The sequence below is a fragment of the Castor canadensis genome, chromosome 14 (assembly GCF_047511655.1).
Source record: "Castor canadensis chromosome 14, mCasCan1.hap1v2, whole genome shotgun sequence".
NCBI lineage: Eukaryota > Metazoa > Chordata > Mammalia > Rodentia > Castoridae > Castor > Castor canadensis.
This window is the reverse complement of record NC_133399.1, coordinates 75576897-75593074: the sequence shown is the minus strand read 5'-3', so window position 1 is coordinate 75593074 and position 16178 is coordinate 75576897. Positions and strand designations below refer to the sequence as shown.

At 41.6% G+C, this 16178-nt stretch overlaps 1 protein-coding gene across 1 annotated transcript in view; it reads left to right on the top strand.

The window, feature by feature from the left end:
• LOC141416277 (disintegrin and metalloproteinase domain-containing protein 25-like) overlaps window positions 1-7418 on the top strand; it is a 66451-nt gene extending 59033 nt beyond the window's left edge. The window contains 1 exon segment of the mRNA XM_074053321.1: window positions 7312-7418. Coding sequence (XP_073909422.1) covers window positions 7312-7418 — 107 coding nt within the window.
• The last annotated feature ends 8760 nt before the right edge of the window (window positions 7419-16178 follow it).

The following is a 16178-nucleotide window of genomic DNA, read 5'->3' as shown; positions in this document are numbered from 1 at the left end:
GTTTTCCATATCCTGGCTGTTTTCTTCTTTATTGTTGTCTATTTTTGTCCTGAGTTCATTTATCCATTTATTCATTGTGGTCTCTCTTTCACTTTCGTGTTTATACAGTGCTTCTATGGTTTCCTTTATTTCTTCTTTTGCTTTTTCAAATTCTCTATTTTTATTGTCTTGGAATTTCTTGAGTGTCTCCTGTACATTTTGGTTGACCCTATCCAGTATCATCTCTATAAAATTCTCATTGAGTACTTGTAGTATGTCTTCTTTTAAATTATTCTTGTGGGCTTCATTGGGTCCTTTGGCATAGTTTATCTTCATTTTGTTGGAGTATGGATCTGAGTTTCTGTTCTCTTCATTCCCCTCTGGTTCCTGTACTAATTTTTTGCTGTGGGGAAACTGGTTTCCTTGTTTTTTCTGTCTTCCTGTCATTGTCCTTGGTGTTATTACTGTCCCTGTACTGTGTGTAATTAAGTATTTTCTAGCTTGTAATAATAACAATGGTAATATTGAGAATGGAAGAGTGAGCTGAGATGGAAAGCAAGAAGTTAAAGAAAAGGGGAAAACAAATATACAGACAAGAGGGAGAAAGCAGAACAAGGTATCAGACAAGAGAGTTTCAAAGGTATAAACAGGGAGTGTTAGTGTACTAATCGACAGTAAGCTGAACAGACAATAGAGAGACAGAGGGAAGATTGAAAATCAAAGATAAAAAAAATAAAAAATAAGTATATGAAAGTAATATCTATATATAAAAATGAATTAAAATAAAATGGAAAATAGAAAATTAAAAAAAAAAAAACCAAAAAACTTTCAAGTTTATATGCAATGCAATTTCAGTCTTAATAATTTGGATGTCCGTCTCAATCTCCAGTCCTGGAGTTGGTGCCTCAGATGTTGTTCTGTAGTTGTCTCATCAAAGGGGATGCATAAAGTAGAAGAAAACTACACTCACACACACACAGAAGAAAAAAAAAAAAAAGCCCCACCAAGTGTCCCCAGTTCAAATGCAATACAGTTTCAGTAAGTTTTTCAGCTTGCAGGTGTAATTCGGTTGTTCTCTCATCAAAGGTAGGGAGAAAAAGAAAAAAAAGTGTCTGGAGGCAGTTCTGAGAGTGGTATCTGCAACTGTGGCTTGCCTGCCTGCTGCTCTCAGCCTGTAGCTGGCGGCGTTATTTATGCAGATCTCTGGGGTGAGCTAGCACTCACCTGGTCCCACAGGCTTTGTTTGCTCAGAGTTCTCCTGTGCGGGGGGGGGCCTCTGCTACAGGCTTTCCCCTTTCCAAGCACTGGGAAAGGTGACACTGCCCCGAGTTGTCAGGCCTGTGTGTTTATTTACAGTTCACGTGGGAAGTGGGTCTTCCCTCCTCTCACAAGCGTCCCCGCTCCTGGTTGCTGGGCGCGCCCCACTTCTGCCAGAGCCTCTCCAGCCCGCCTGGCTTGTTTATTTACTGTCCTGGGAACAATTCCCTTCCCCCAATCTTCAGCGCTCAGGGCGCCCCACCCTCTTTCCAGCGTGTCTTAACTGTTCTTATTGCTTAGTACTCAGTTTCTCTTTTTTCCCGGGTGGAGGTCAGTCTGTCCAGGGGGCTATGCTGCTCTGGCCCAGGCTTGTCTGTGGGACTACCGCGGTACCACGAAGCTCACCTGGTCCGCATCTTCCCAAGCCGTATGGGCGCCGGCCACTGGCGGCCCCGGGGGCCCTCCTCGGTTCTCCGTTTAACGTGAAGTGGAGATTCTCTGCGCCGGCTGGAGATGTGGAGGGGTCAAAGTTATGCCTTTTCTCCGTGATTATGCCTGCAAAGTGTGTCTCCAGCGTCTCTCCAAGATTTCACTATAGGAGGGTCGCTTTCTGCTTCCTACCTCTAGCCGCCATCTTGGAATCCTCTCAACTTTTCTTTTTCCTATGTGACCACCCAGAGTGGCTGAGCAAATGCAGGCCAAATACACAGACCATGGTGACCCTTTGCAAAAAGCCCACAAACTCCCTTGAGGAACCAAAGAACCCATCTGATGCTCCATCATCTCCTCCTCTTCCCCTTACCCAGCTACCTCACAAACCAAACATCAACCTACAGGACTCTACCCCCTCCCATTAATTTCTGGAGGGGATAGGGCTCACATTCCTTTTAGAGTGAGTGAACTTAAAGAAATAAAAAAATGATTTAGGAAATTACACAGAAAATTCAGATCAGTACATTCAAGCATTCAGAGAAGTCAGCCAAAACTTTGAACTGAGCTGGAAAGATGTAATGCTATTGCTATCTCAGACCCTTACTTCTCTGGAGAAACAGCAGGTACTTAATCAGTCAGCCAAAGCTGGAGATGATTATCGCTTAGATAAATGTGGACATACAGGCTTCACACTGGGCCCTCACAGGAGAAGGAGGGGAAGAGAAAAGAAAGACAAAGATACTGGATACCTAAAAGGGAATCCCAATTACCAATTCCAGCAGAAGGTCAGGCAGTGCCTAGGTATGACCCTAAGTGGGACCCTGAAAATAACAAGGATGAATGGACCCATAACCACCATATCCACTGCATTCTTGAGGGTCTAAGGAAAGCTAAGATAAAACCCCTTAATTACTCCCAAGGACCTTAGAAACCCCAGTAGCTTTCCTACAGAGACTTAAGGATGCTTTACAAAAGTATACCAATATTGTACCAGAGTCACAGAAGGAGGAAATTGTCCTAAAAGATAAATTTCTAACACAGTCACCACCAGATATCCATAAAAACTTCAAAAATTGGTGGCCAAAGGGATAAGAGATCTAGGCCAATTTGTACATGTAGCCACGTCCATATACTATAATAGGGACTTAGAAAAATAAATAAAAGAAGGACCTGGAGAAGGAAAAAAGAAAGGATAAATGGCAGTAGGCTCTGATTGCAGAGCTCAGAGAGGCTTCCCTGGGGCAGGTCCAATCCAAGGACATGCTTTCAACTGGACAGGCAGCCCATTTTAGGAAGGATTGCCCCCAGAGAAAGCTACCTCCAGGATCCTGCCCCATTTATCAGGGAAAACATTGGAAGGCACACTGTCCTTGGTTCCCAGGGGAATTGAGGCCAGAGTCTACCACCCAATGACAGGTCCCAGGGCCTCCCGTACAGACTCCTGGAACCACCATAAAAGCAGAGGAGCTCCAGGTTATACTTACTATCAAAAAGCAAAAGGTCAGCCTCCTTATTGATACTGGAGCCAGCATCTCAACTATTCCTTTCTCTCCCAGACCCAGGTCCTCCAAGAAAAGTACTGTTTGGAGCATATCAGGCCAGCCTTTAGAGCGTTGTTTCACTCAGCCTTTAGCCTGCTCTTGGGGAGATTTCATTTCTGTCACTCCTTTTTAATTGTCCCAGAAACCCTTATCCTCTGCTAGGGCAAGATGTTCTGTCTAAATTGGGGGTACTTTTACCCCCAGGAGAGTACTTTTGCTTTCCCTTAATAGTAGAACAAGTATACCCCATGGTGTGGATGATGAACATACTGTGGGATGGGCATGAACAGCAGTCCCACTCCTAATTCATCTCAAAGATCTCTCCTGGTTTCCCCACCAAAAACAACATCCTTTAAGGCCAGAAGTTAAGGAGGGGCTAATTCCCATAATCAAAGACTTAAAGAGGCAGGGACTGCTAATAGAATGCTCCAGCCCATGTAATATTTCTATTTTCGGTGTCAGAAAGGAACAAGTGGTGGCTAGTCCAGGATCTCCACCTGTTCAATGAAGCAGTAGTGCCTCTCCACCCTGCAGTTTCAAATCCCTATATGCTTTTAGCCCAAATACCTCCAGGTACTCCTTACTACTCTGTCTTAGACTTAAAGGATGCCTTCTTTTACATTCCTTTACATCCTAAAAGCCAATCTATCTTTGCCTTTAAGGACCCTACAAGAGAGTCTGGACGGGTCACCTGGACTGTCCTCTCCGAGGGATTCAGAGACATTCCCCATCTCTTTGGGTTGGCTCCAACCCAAGACTTGGCAGAGTGGCAATATCCACAAGCTATTCTGCTATAATATGTAGATGACCTCCTGCTCTGTGGACCAACTGAGCTTGCCATTTTATGAACCACTGAATCCTTACTAAACTTCTTAGCAGAGAGGGGTTATAAAACCTCTAAGGAAAAAGCCCAATTGTGTCAGTCTAAGGTTACATATTTAGGTCTTGTCATGGAGAAAGAAATGAGGGCTCTAGGAGAAGATAGAATCTGTCCAATCCTGATGTTTCCTCTACCTAAAACTTTAAAGCAATTGAGGACTGTTTGGAGGGTGACAGGATACTGTAGAATTTGGATCCTGGGATATGCAGACCTAGCCAGGCCCTTATATCAAATCCTTAAGGAAGTAGTTACTGAATGGATTTCATTGTCCCTATTCCTAACAGCAGTTAGGGTGGTCACTGAGAGGGGGGACTTGAAGAATGGACTGCAGGAGGTTAAGGAGACACTTCTTCCCAGGAAATACCCATCTGCATCTGAAAGACACCTCTGTCCTTAGGCAATGCACAAAAAGGCTATAAAAACCCAATCTCCAACCTGAGCCACAGGACCACCAGCTTCCAGGTCCCCCTGGAAAAACCAACACGAGACTCAATCTGGAAAAAGCAATAGAAACAGGAATCAGTAAAAACCTTTCAATCATAATCTAAATGTAAGGGTTGGCAGGAAGGCAAGGAGGGGAAAGGAGATAATGCATGCTCCACCATGCAGTCTTTCTCTTCTTTTCTCTACAAATAAAATCTTTCCAACCTCTGCTGCTGGAGTCTGCCTGTGCTTTCATTCTCAGAGAAGGCTCAAGAACCCTGAACACCTGAAAATTCCTGCACAAGTCATCTGTGCATGAAAAGGATACTGAAAGCTGCAATAGAGAAACAATGGCTTACATATAAAGATAATAACATAGGAATCATCTCAGATCTCTCAGCCCAAACCCTAAATTCCAGAAAATCATGGAACAATGTAATTCAAGCTTTGAGAGAGAATAACTGCCAACCAAGAATACTATATCCAGCAAAGCTGCCCTTCAATCTTGATGGAGAAATAAGGATCTTTCAAAATAAAGATAAGCTAAACCTATTCATGACCACCCACCATGCATTACAAAGGATAGTCAAGGAAATCATTCATATGGAAGATGATGAAAAACAATCACAAGCATGAAAGATCAGGGAAGAATAAAACTCAAAAGGGGAATGGACAAGTCCATGAGAGCTAGAAAAGTTGCAATCATGATCAATTCAGCAAACTAGAAAAACCAAAAGATGAACAAGCCAAAAGTACAGAAAAACCAACATGAGACTCAATCTGGAATAAAGCAATAGAAACAGGAATCAGTAAAAACCTTTCAATCATAATCTAAATGTAAGGGTGTGGCAGGAAGGCAAGGAGGGGAAAGGAGATAATAAGAGAGAATGAGTGCAACAGTAAAACAACAAGAGCAAAAAAGAAATGAATTTGAGGAATGTCAAGTAGCACCTGGCATGAGACCAGAGAAGGATCACCTAGCCCTAGAGGTTAAAATCGCCAATGAAATAATATGTGAACATGTATGGGACAAGCTGTAACCCCCATTTCTGTAACCTGCTCTGAATGGTATATAAGGAATGCCCCCTCTGAGCCACTCATCTGGGATTTGGAGGGCAGCGTTTTCACCTCCTTGTCACTGGCTCAGCATCCCCAGCCTCCCAGGAGGGCCACCCCTGCAATGTGCCACCAGATATATTGATCTGAGGGGAGGGAGCCTCTCTCACAGCAAACTGAGGAGGTGAGTTTCAGTTGCACAAAGGAACCCAAAAAGGCTCAGGGACCAATTTGGGAACCCCGATTATCAGACTGGTAAGAACCCAGGTTCGAATTCAGGCCTGCCACAGGAGGAAGAAGGGGAGGGGAGTCTGATCGCCTCTTAGAAAGACACCCTAGTAACCTCCTTTTGAGGTGAAACCATATCTCTCAGGTTCAGAGAGCAAGGTTCTGTGTGAGAGTGTGAAAGTGTGAGGCTGAGATGCAGCCAGCTACAAAGCAAATGCAGCATCCTGATCCACAGGTTCATGAGAACTCATATAGTCAAGGGTGAGCCCTAACAGAGACTTAGGTCTGGGCTTATATGGACTCACTATGGCCAAGACATGACTGAATCCCCACGAAGGGAGCAGCTGGAGACAAAGCAAATGGTGTTATTTGTTTTCCCCTGTGTGCCAGAGAGAAGGTCCCCTTACCTCCTCTCCACAACCCTCATCCCTTCTGTTTCTTACTCTGTCTTAACATCTAGTAATGGGAGGAACAGAATGAGAACACCCCCCAGAGTGTGTGCTTAAGAACTTTAAAAAGGGATTTAATAGAGATTGTGGAGTCAAAGTGACTCCTGAAAGGCTTAGGACCTTCTGTGAAATAGACTGGCCTGCTTTTGGTGTAGGATGGCCCTCAGAGGGTCATTAGATAAGGTCATAGTCAGTAGAGTTTTTGAAGTGGTTGTAGGGGAGCCTGGATACCCAGATGGTTCCCAATATTGATGGCTAGCAGGATGCAGTCTCAATCATCCACGTGGCTAAAGCCCCACCTAGAGAAAACATGTAGGGTTATGGTAGCCAGGGCAGCAGCAGCTTCCAAGTGCAGGGAAAAATGTAAGAAAAACCAGAGAAACCCATATTAGTAGGGGACCCCTAGTAGACCCTTCCCCCTTATGTTCCACTGACCCTCCTCCTTCATGGAAAATCCTCAGGCTGTGATTGATCTAATGCAGCCCATCATCCAAAATCAAAAATTCACCTAGACAAACTGTTGACATCTTCTTCTGACTCTATTTAATACTGAGGAATGACACCATATAACCTTGGCAACTCTCAAGTGGCTGGAAGATTATGCCCTTGAGGGCATTCTAAATGCCCAAGCCTATGCCCAGGGCCAGGTCCCTGAAGAAGACCCCATCTGGGACTCTAATGATGACTGTGATTACCAGTGACTTAAACAGTACTGGGAGGGGAAAGGCAAGAGGGGAAAACACCACAAAGAGAGACAACAGAAGTCCTCCAAGGGCCAAATGAGAGAGCCTCAGCTAGTTTATGAGCAGCTATGTCAGACCTTCAACCTATTCACCACTTTCAACCCAGAGGTGACTGAAAACCATGGATAATTAATGCAGTCTTTGTCAGCCATGCCAGGGGTATGTAAGACAAGAATTAGAAAAGCTTAAGAGGTTTCCTGCTATGAACACCAGCCAGCTTCTGGAAGTGGCCACAAAAGTCTTTGTTGATAGAGATCAGAAGACTAAATGAGAGCCCAATAGAAAGATAAAAAAGAAGGTGGATTTCTTTGCTGTGGTTCTAGCTGAACAGTTAGGTGGCCCCAGTATGCAGGCCATGGCAGAGGAACAGGCAATCCCTGTGGACAGTGGACAGCACTACCAGAATGGACTCACCATAGAGAGGAGCTAAGACAAGACCCATGTGCCTACTGTTGTCAGGAGGGACACTGGAAAAATGAATGTCCCCAACTTCCCAGGAACTTCCAGAAGGCCTCCTCCCCAGACCAGAGGCAGAGGTCAAGTTATTAAATGAAAGTATTGGTTTGCTCATGGAAGAAGTGGTGCCTGGGAGGAAGACACTGTCAGGCTGGCCACTTTAGATGATTATGAGGAGGACTAGGACAGACCAGGCTCCATTCTACTGGGCCCCCAGGAGCCTATAGTCCAAATGAAGATAGGGGTTCATCTTGTTGACCTAATGGTGGACTCTCACTTTGAATATACCTCCTGTGGTGGTAAAATTAAAGCCAGGAGCTATTTCTGTTAGCCAGAGGCAATACTACATTCCTCACAAGGCCCAAATTAGGATCTAAAATCATCTTGACAAACTACCGCTGTGCAGTCAACTCAGCAATTGTCACTTTACAAACTGTGGTCCCAAATCCATCACACTTTTGGGCCTTATCCCAGCTGAGGCAAAGTTCTTTACCTGCCTATACTTTAAGGATACATTTTTCTACATCTGCCTGGCTGCAGAGAACCAACCCATCTTTGCCTTCCAATGGGAAAGTCCTAATATTGAAGAGAAGGGACAATGGATTTGGTTGCTACAAGTCTTCAAAAACTCTCTCACTATCTTTGGAACTGCCTTGGCATCTAACCCAAAGGCCTTCTCAGCTGACCAGCATGGCTGCACACTCCTCCAGTATGTAATTTGCTTTCTGTTGGCTGGACCAACTCAAGAATATATGAAAGGAACTCTCCTCCTTTTCTCCCTTTTGTAGAAGGTAGGATATAAAGTTTCATGAATGAAAGCCCAGATTAGCCAGGATATTGTCAAATATACCTCAGGTTTCACCTACCATAAAGACAATGTAGACTAGGCCTTGAGAGGAAACAGGCCATTTGTTCCAGTCTAGCCCCCAAGACCCATTTACAGATTAGAGGATTCCTAGGGGCTGCAGATTTCTGCTGGTTCTGGATCCCAAATTATTCTCTTGGCAAAATCCCCTTATGAAGCCACAAAGAGGAGAGAACAGGAAACATGATATGGGGAGAGGAGCAATAAATAAATAAATAAAGCCTTTAAAGAAATTAAGAGGCACTCACAAATGCCCCTGCTCTGGGCCTACCAGATGTGATGAAGCCCTTCTTCCTATATGTACATGAGAGACTGGGGAAAGCTGTGGAAGTCTTGACCCAGCTGCAAGGTTCCTGTGGCCTATTTATCAAAGCAACTTGATGCAGTTTCCCCAGGCTGGTTGCCATGCCTACGCACCTGGGGCCCACTGCCATCTTGGTGGCTGAAGCAGACAAACTTACTTTGGGACAAGAACTCACAGCCTGAGTTCCCCACTCTGTTTTAAAGTATGGACAAAAAATTCTGGAATTGCTAGAAGCTGTATGGGCCTCTAAGCAAGTAGAGGTCGTACCCTGCTGAAGGCACCACAAGGGGGAGACAACAGCTATTTGGGGAAACTGAAAAGCTGATCAAGAAGCCAAACAAGCAGCTCTCACAGGAGGACAAATTTTAACCTCACTCACAACTGCCATATTCCCATGCCCTTTATCTGAATGGGACCCCTGGTATACTTCGCAAGAATAGGCTTGGTTTGAGACTGAAGGAGAAAATTTTCTACTGGGCAGATGATGGAAGTCTGCCCAAGGCTGTATTGCAATTCCAGAATCACTAGCTCACACATTTGTCAAGCAGTTCCATGAAGGAATTCACTCAGGGAAAACAGCTCTCAAGACCACCTTGGCCCAGCATTTTATGTCCCCAAGCTCTCAAGCATATATGAGAGATACAGTCTGTGTGCCAAAAGCAATCCCAAACAAGGGCCAAGAGTGCCACCATTAGTGCAAAATATTGGAGGAACTCCTTTTAAAAACCTGATTGTGGACTTTACCAAGATGCCACAGGCCAGAGGATGTAAATATTTGCTGGTGTTTGTCTGCACCATCTCAGGATGGATAGCAGCCTTCCCTATTCAGACTGAGAAAGCCCAGGAAGTGGCCAGACCCCTGTTAAATGAAATCATCCCTCAGTTTGGAATACCTGTGTCTACTGGATTGGACAATGAGCTGGCCTTTGTGGTTGAAGTGGTACAGTTGGTGGCTAAGGGCTTAGGATTGACTTGGAAGCTGCACATGGCCTACTGACTCCAGAGTTCAGGGAGAGTAGAACCTATAAATAGGACTCTAAAATTGCAGTTAGATAAACAATGCCAGGAGACCCACCTACAATGGAAGTAGTTACTGCCCATAGCCTTCCTCAGGATTAGGTCTAGCCCCACCAAATGGACAGGTCCCTCCCCTTTTGAAATTCTTTTTGGGCTCCCACCCCCCTTTAGTCAAAGGCCTGTGAGAAGACCTTAAAAAAATGAGTGACCTCACCCTGAGACAGCACAAACAGGACCTTGGGTTGATTCTCTCAAAAATCAATGACTTGGACTAAAGGAGTGTCTCAAGTGGTAGAGTGCTCACTTTGCAGGAGCAAAGCCCTGAGTTCAAGCCTCAGTCCCACCCCCCCAAAAAAAGAAAGAAAAAAAATCAATGACTAAGCAATAGAGACACTCCCCATTTGCCTGACAACTCCTACACATGCTTATAAACCAGGAGATGCTGTTTGTGTAAAGGAATAAAATGTTCAATCTCTAAAGCCCTACTGGAGGGACCCTTTAGCTGTTGTTTTTCCATCCCCACTGCAGTTAAGGTAGCAGAGATCATTCTCTGCATCTACCAAAGCTGAGTAGCTCATTGCTCTCACATGGGTGCTCCAGATCACTGCAGGAGTGCAGGACCCTGCTCCCAGGAGACAAGACACCATGAATGACAAGACATCAGCCCTGCTCTAGTCATTTTGGAAACTGACCAGTCTACGCACAGTGGAAGCTTGAGTAGTCACCCATCTCACCTTTGAGGATGAGTCCCTTCCATGTTTTCTTCTTGCTAATCTTGGTCAGCTTTCTGCCTGGGGACTCCCAGGCCTTGGACTGTGACTCATGTATGTGCACTGCCTAAGTGGAAAGTATTGTTACCAAAACTCTGTTTCTCCACACTTATTATTCTTGTGCAGACCTAGAAGGATGGTGTCCCAGTGACCTGTTTGGGGGCTGGTTCTGAACTCTAAGAAGGTTCGAGACCTTGCCTTAGGAGCATGCCTGATATTACCCTGCATAATCCCCCTGGTACTGTGGTCCTTTAGGACCATTATGGAATATAAACCCTTCAATCAAGATGGTGCTCCTTGACCCAGAAGTGGGTCTGAGCATCAAAGGGGGGAATGTGGCAGGAAGGCAGGGAGGGGGGAAGGGAAATAATGATAGACAATGAGGGAGATGAGAGGAAATGAGTGCAACAGGAAAACAAAACAAACAAACAAAAAACAGATTTGAGGAATGTTAAGTAGCATGGGGTAAGACCAGAGAAGGGTCACCTCACCCTAGAGATTAAAATAGCTAATGAAATAATGTGTGACTATGTATGGGACAATCTGTACCCACCATTTCTGTAACCTGTTCTAAAAGGTATATAAGAAAAGCCCCCTTTTTTCTTGGGCTCAGCCTTTGGACTCGAGTCTGCTAAGTTGCTGCTGGCTTGCTTAATGAACTTGCTTCCTGAAATCTTTGGTGCCCTATTTCTCTGTCTGAGTTGTCCTACAACAAGGGGACTTAATTCTCCCATTAAAAGGCACAGATTGTCTGATTAAATCAAAAATCAAGATCTAACAATTTGTTTTCTTCAAGAAACACACCTTACAACCAAAGACACACACAAACTAAAAGTGAAAGGTTGCAAAAAGATTCACCAGACATGTAGGAACCAAAAGCAAGCAGAAGTAGTTATGTCATATCAGACAAAGCAGATTTTATGAAAAAAAATCAGTCATAAGTGCTGAAGAAGATCATATCAATAAAATGAATAATCTAGGAAGAAGATATAAAAATTCTAAGTAAATATGCATCAAATATTGGTGCCTCCAAGTTCATAAAGCAAGCACTCCTGAGATTAAAGGAACAGATAGGTCCATACAATAATAGTGGGAGATCTCAACAAACCACTCCCATCCACAGACAGAACATCCAGATAAAAAATTAGCAAACATATCCAAAAACTACATAATACTGTGGATGAAGTGGCTTAGCAGACATTTGCAGAGTATTCCATCCTACAGAAGCATATTACATATTTTTCTTAGCAGCCCACAGAACTTTCTCCAAAATACATCACATCCTTGATCATAAAGCAAATCTCAAAAAATACGAATACAAATATATATATATATACATAAATGTATATGTATACATATATATGTGTCTGTGCATGTGTGTAAGGAATATATAGAGAGAACATAATTGAATAAAATTATAAAGAAATAATAAGGAAAACTAGAAAAATCAGTTGCATTTCTATACAAAAGCAATGAACAGTTTGAGAAAGAAATCAAGAAAATAATACCATTCATGATAGCTTAAAAAATTAAAATACCTAGGAATAAATTTAATGAATGAGGTGACACATACAATGAAAATTATAAATTACTAAAGAAAGAAATCAATGAGGTCATTAGAAGATGGAAGGTTATCCTATGCTTATGGATCAACAGAAACAATCCTGTGAAAATGTCGATACTACTGAAAGCACTCTATATGTTGAATGCAATCTCCATCAAAATTCCAATTATATTCTTCACCAATATAGAAAATTCTTCCCTACAGTTTATATGGAAACAGAAAAGACCTCAAATAGCCAATGCAATCCTAAGCAGAAAGAGCAATGCTGAAGGTATCACAATACTTGACTTCAGTCTATACTACAGAGTCACAGTAACCAAAACAACATGGCACAAAAGCAGACATGAAGACAAATGGAGTAGAACAGAAGACCCAGACACAAACCCACACAACTACAGTCATTTGGGAGGAAGAGTGCCTGCCTAGCAAGTGTGAGGTCATGGGTTCAAATTCAAGTACCACCAAAAAACTAAGTCCTCTTTTACTAAACTTCTAATTTGGCCACTTAAAACTGACTTATCGTATGATCTTTCCTATCACAAAACGTAGCATCTTCTACCTTACAAATGCTAAGTTCCAAAACCTAGGAGTTATCTTTGAGTGTTCTTTTTTTCAACCTCATATCTTGTCATTAGCAAATCCTATCTATTCTGCTTGTTTAAGAAGTCTTTGCTTGCTTCATGGTTATGAAGCTGTTCACTTATTTCTTCTTATAAAAACTTCACTGTTTAACCTTTAATTTTTAGATTTGACATTATTTGTGTGTGTGTATTGTAAGTAGGACCAAAATACATTTTCCATCTTGATTTCCAACTGACCCAAGCCTATTTATTGAAAATGCTATCCTTTCCCCATGGGCATTTTTTCATAAATCCATATTGTCTACTCTAATCCATTGGTTTACTTAGCTATAAATATTACTATATCATTATAGTTGATACTTATATCTGAAAATGTAAATACTATAAATGTATTTCTTTCTCTAACTAATTTCTTTTTTGGTACTGGAGTTTGAGCTCAGACTCTTGTACTTTCTAGGCAAATGCTTTACCACTTGAGCTACAACCCCAGCCAATTTTATTTTTGAATTATCATACATTAATAATATGAAGGGATTTCATTGTTATGATTCTATACATGCACACAGTGTACCTTAAGCATGTTCATTCTTCCATTATGTTTCCACTCCACTTTCCTCCCATCACCCCTTTTCCAGACAGTGATTGGTGGATCTCATTATGTTGTCTTCATGTGTATATATGTAGCAAATCTGGATTCTCTTTGTCATTCAGTATCCTTTACTTTCTACCTCCTCCTTCTGCTGATATCCCTAGACACTTCCCCATATTTTCAAGTGTTATTATTATTATTATTATTGTCATTATCATCTAATTTTTGGTCTAGCTTTCACAAATGAGCAAGAACATGCACTATTTGGATTTTTGAGCTTGGTTTATCTTGCTCAGCATGATGAACTAGAGTTCCATCCATTTTTCTACAAATGACATATTTTCATATATATATATAAATAATTTCATATTTACATATATATAACTGAATAAAGCTGCAATAAACATGGGTATGTAGTTATCTCTCTTGTATTTGATTTACACTCTATGCCTAAGAATGGTATGGTGGAGTCATAAGTCTACTACACAAGTAGTAGACTACTTTTAGGTTTTGAGGAATATCCATAGTGATATGATTTCCATATTGATTGCATAGTTTACATGCTCACCAACAGTATTTGAGGATTCTTTTTCTCCCCACATCCTTGCCAATATTTCTTGTTGTTTGTTTTTTGTTGATTGCTAATCTGACTAGGGTGACAGAGAAACTTAGGGTAGTTTAGATTTGCATTTCCTTTGTGGTTAAGGGTGTTGAACATTGTTTCACGTATTTGTTAGTCATTTAAAGGTCTTCTCAACTGAGGCCAATAGGAAAAGGGGACCAGGAACTAGAGAAAAGGTTAGATTAAAAAGAATTAACCTAGAAGGTAACACCCACGCACAGGAAATCAATGTGAGTCAATGCCCTGTATAGCTATCGTTATCTCAACCAGCAAAACCCCTTGTTCCTTCCTATTATTGCTTATACTCTCTCTACAACAAAATTAGAGATAAGGGCAAAATAGTTTCTGCTGGGTATTGAGGGGGGGAGCGGGAGGGGGTGGAGTGGGTGGTAAGGGAGGGGGTGGGGGCAGGGGGGAGAAATAAACCAAGCCTTGTATGCACATATGAATAATAAAAGAAAAATGAAAAAAATAAATAAATAAAAATAAAGGTCTTCTCATCACTGTCAATTCAATTAATTTCCCCATTTATTAATTGGACTATCGGGGGGTTTTGCTGTTCAGTTTTTTGAGCTCTTTGTATATTGTGGATACTGATCCTTTGTCTGTAGAATAGCTGATGAAGATTTTCTACCATTCTGTGGCTTATCTCTTGATTCTGGGAACTGTTTCTTTTCATGTCCAAAAACTTAATTTGATGCAGTCCCATTTGTTAATTTTTGCTTTTATTTATTTTTATTTCCTGTGCAATGAGAGTCCTATTCAAAAAATAATGATGTAGACCAGTATCTTCCAGCATTTTCCCTGAATTTACTTCTTTAAGATTTCACTTCTTTAGGATTTCACTTCTATTCTTGATCCTTTGCATTTTCATTATAATATGAAAATAGCTTATCAACTTATGCACACACACACATATGTGCACATGGCCAATATATATGCTGGGGTGTGTGAGATTTACACATGACTTTGAAGATAATTGACAAAAGTAGGGAGAAGACATTAACAGGCCCTTAACAAAAAAGAATATTCAAATGACCAATACATGTATTAAAATGTCATTATTCATGAGAAAAATTCTAATTCTAAAACCTAGCAAGATTTCATTAAACATTCATCAAATGTCTACAGGGAAAATCACAGAAAATACCAAGTTTTGATAAGAATATGGAGCAGCTAGAATTTTTAGATAGCAATGCTTTAGAAGACCATTTGTCAATAGCTGGTAAAAATGACCAAATATATGTTCTATTACTTAGCAATTTCCCATCTAAAGTAAACCCAACAGAAAAAGACACAAGGAGAGAGGTAGGGCAATTTAGTGGCTTAAAAGTTTCCTCCATTTGACTCTGTGCATGAAGGAGAGACAATATATTCTGAAGAGAGAAAGAAATGAAGAGTATGGTGAGTCAAGAAAGATCTATAGGACAATTGAAAAGCATGGAGAAATAGAATGGCAATAGAGAAAAATGGAAACAGTCTGCAGCTCCAACCCCAGCTTTCCCAAGGGGAGAGGAAAACAAAATTGCAGCCACAAGATAAGCCAGGTGGCCCTGGCAACAGACTGGCAGACTCGGCTTCAAGATAAGCCCTCACTTCTCATATGAGAATTTGGTATTATGCTGACTACTCTTGCATGTAAGGCTAGCATTGGAGAAGAAAGATATTTTGTCACACCCCATCTTGGATATTTGCCTATTATTTGAGACTATGCTAATTTGAGGACCTGAAAACAAGGAGCTGGGAGCCTGAAAACACTGTCCAGGTCTGAGACAGTCACAACCAGAGATGTAAAGAAGGGGAAATTTTTGACATGAACTCTCTGAGAATTTTAAGCAGCAGGGAGCCTGGGAGGTGAAGGATATAGTTGTCAGTTGTCCTGCCCTCTTTGGTTTGGAGAAAGCCCCATTGACTATGAGTTGCTGTCAAAACAGAGTTCTGGGCCTATGGCAGGATCATGACATAAAAGAAGGGGAGTATGCAAGCTTAAGGTATAGAAAATGTAGGCAAATATTGAGAAAGAGATTATCATTCAGGTATAGGAAGCTTTTAAAACAACAAAAAGTCAAGACCAGAGAAGAAACTTCTCCATTTCATATTACAGCTAAAACACTGAGCATACATAAAAAGTGCAGAATATTTAAAACTACAAGAGAGAAACACCATGTCACATATAAAGGCAACCCTATCAGCATAACAGCAGATTTATCAACAGAAACTCTAAAAGCAAGGAAGGCATGGAATGATGTATTTTAAGCACTGAAAGAAAACAGCTGCCAATCTAGATTACTGTATTCAGCAAAGCTATTCTGCACTATTGATTGAGAAATAAAAACCTTCAGCAATAAACAAAAAGTAAAGGAATTTATGGCCAATAACCCAGCACTGCAGAAGATAAGTAAAGAATTCCTACACACAACAG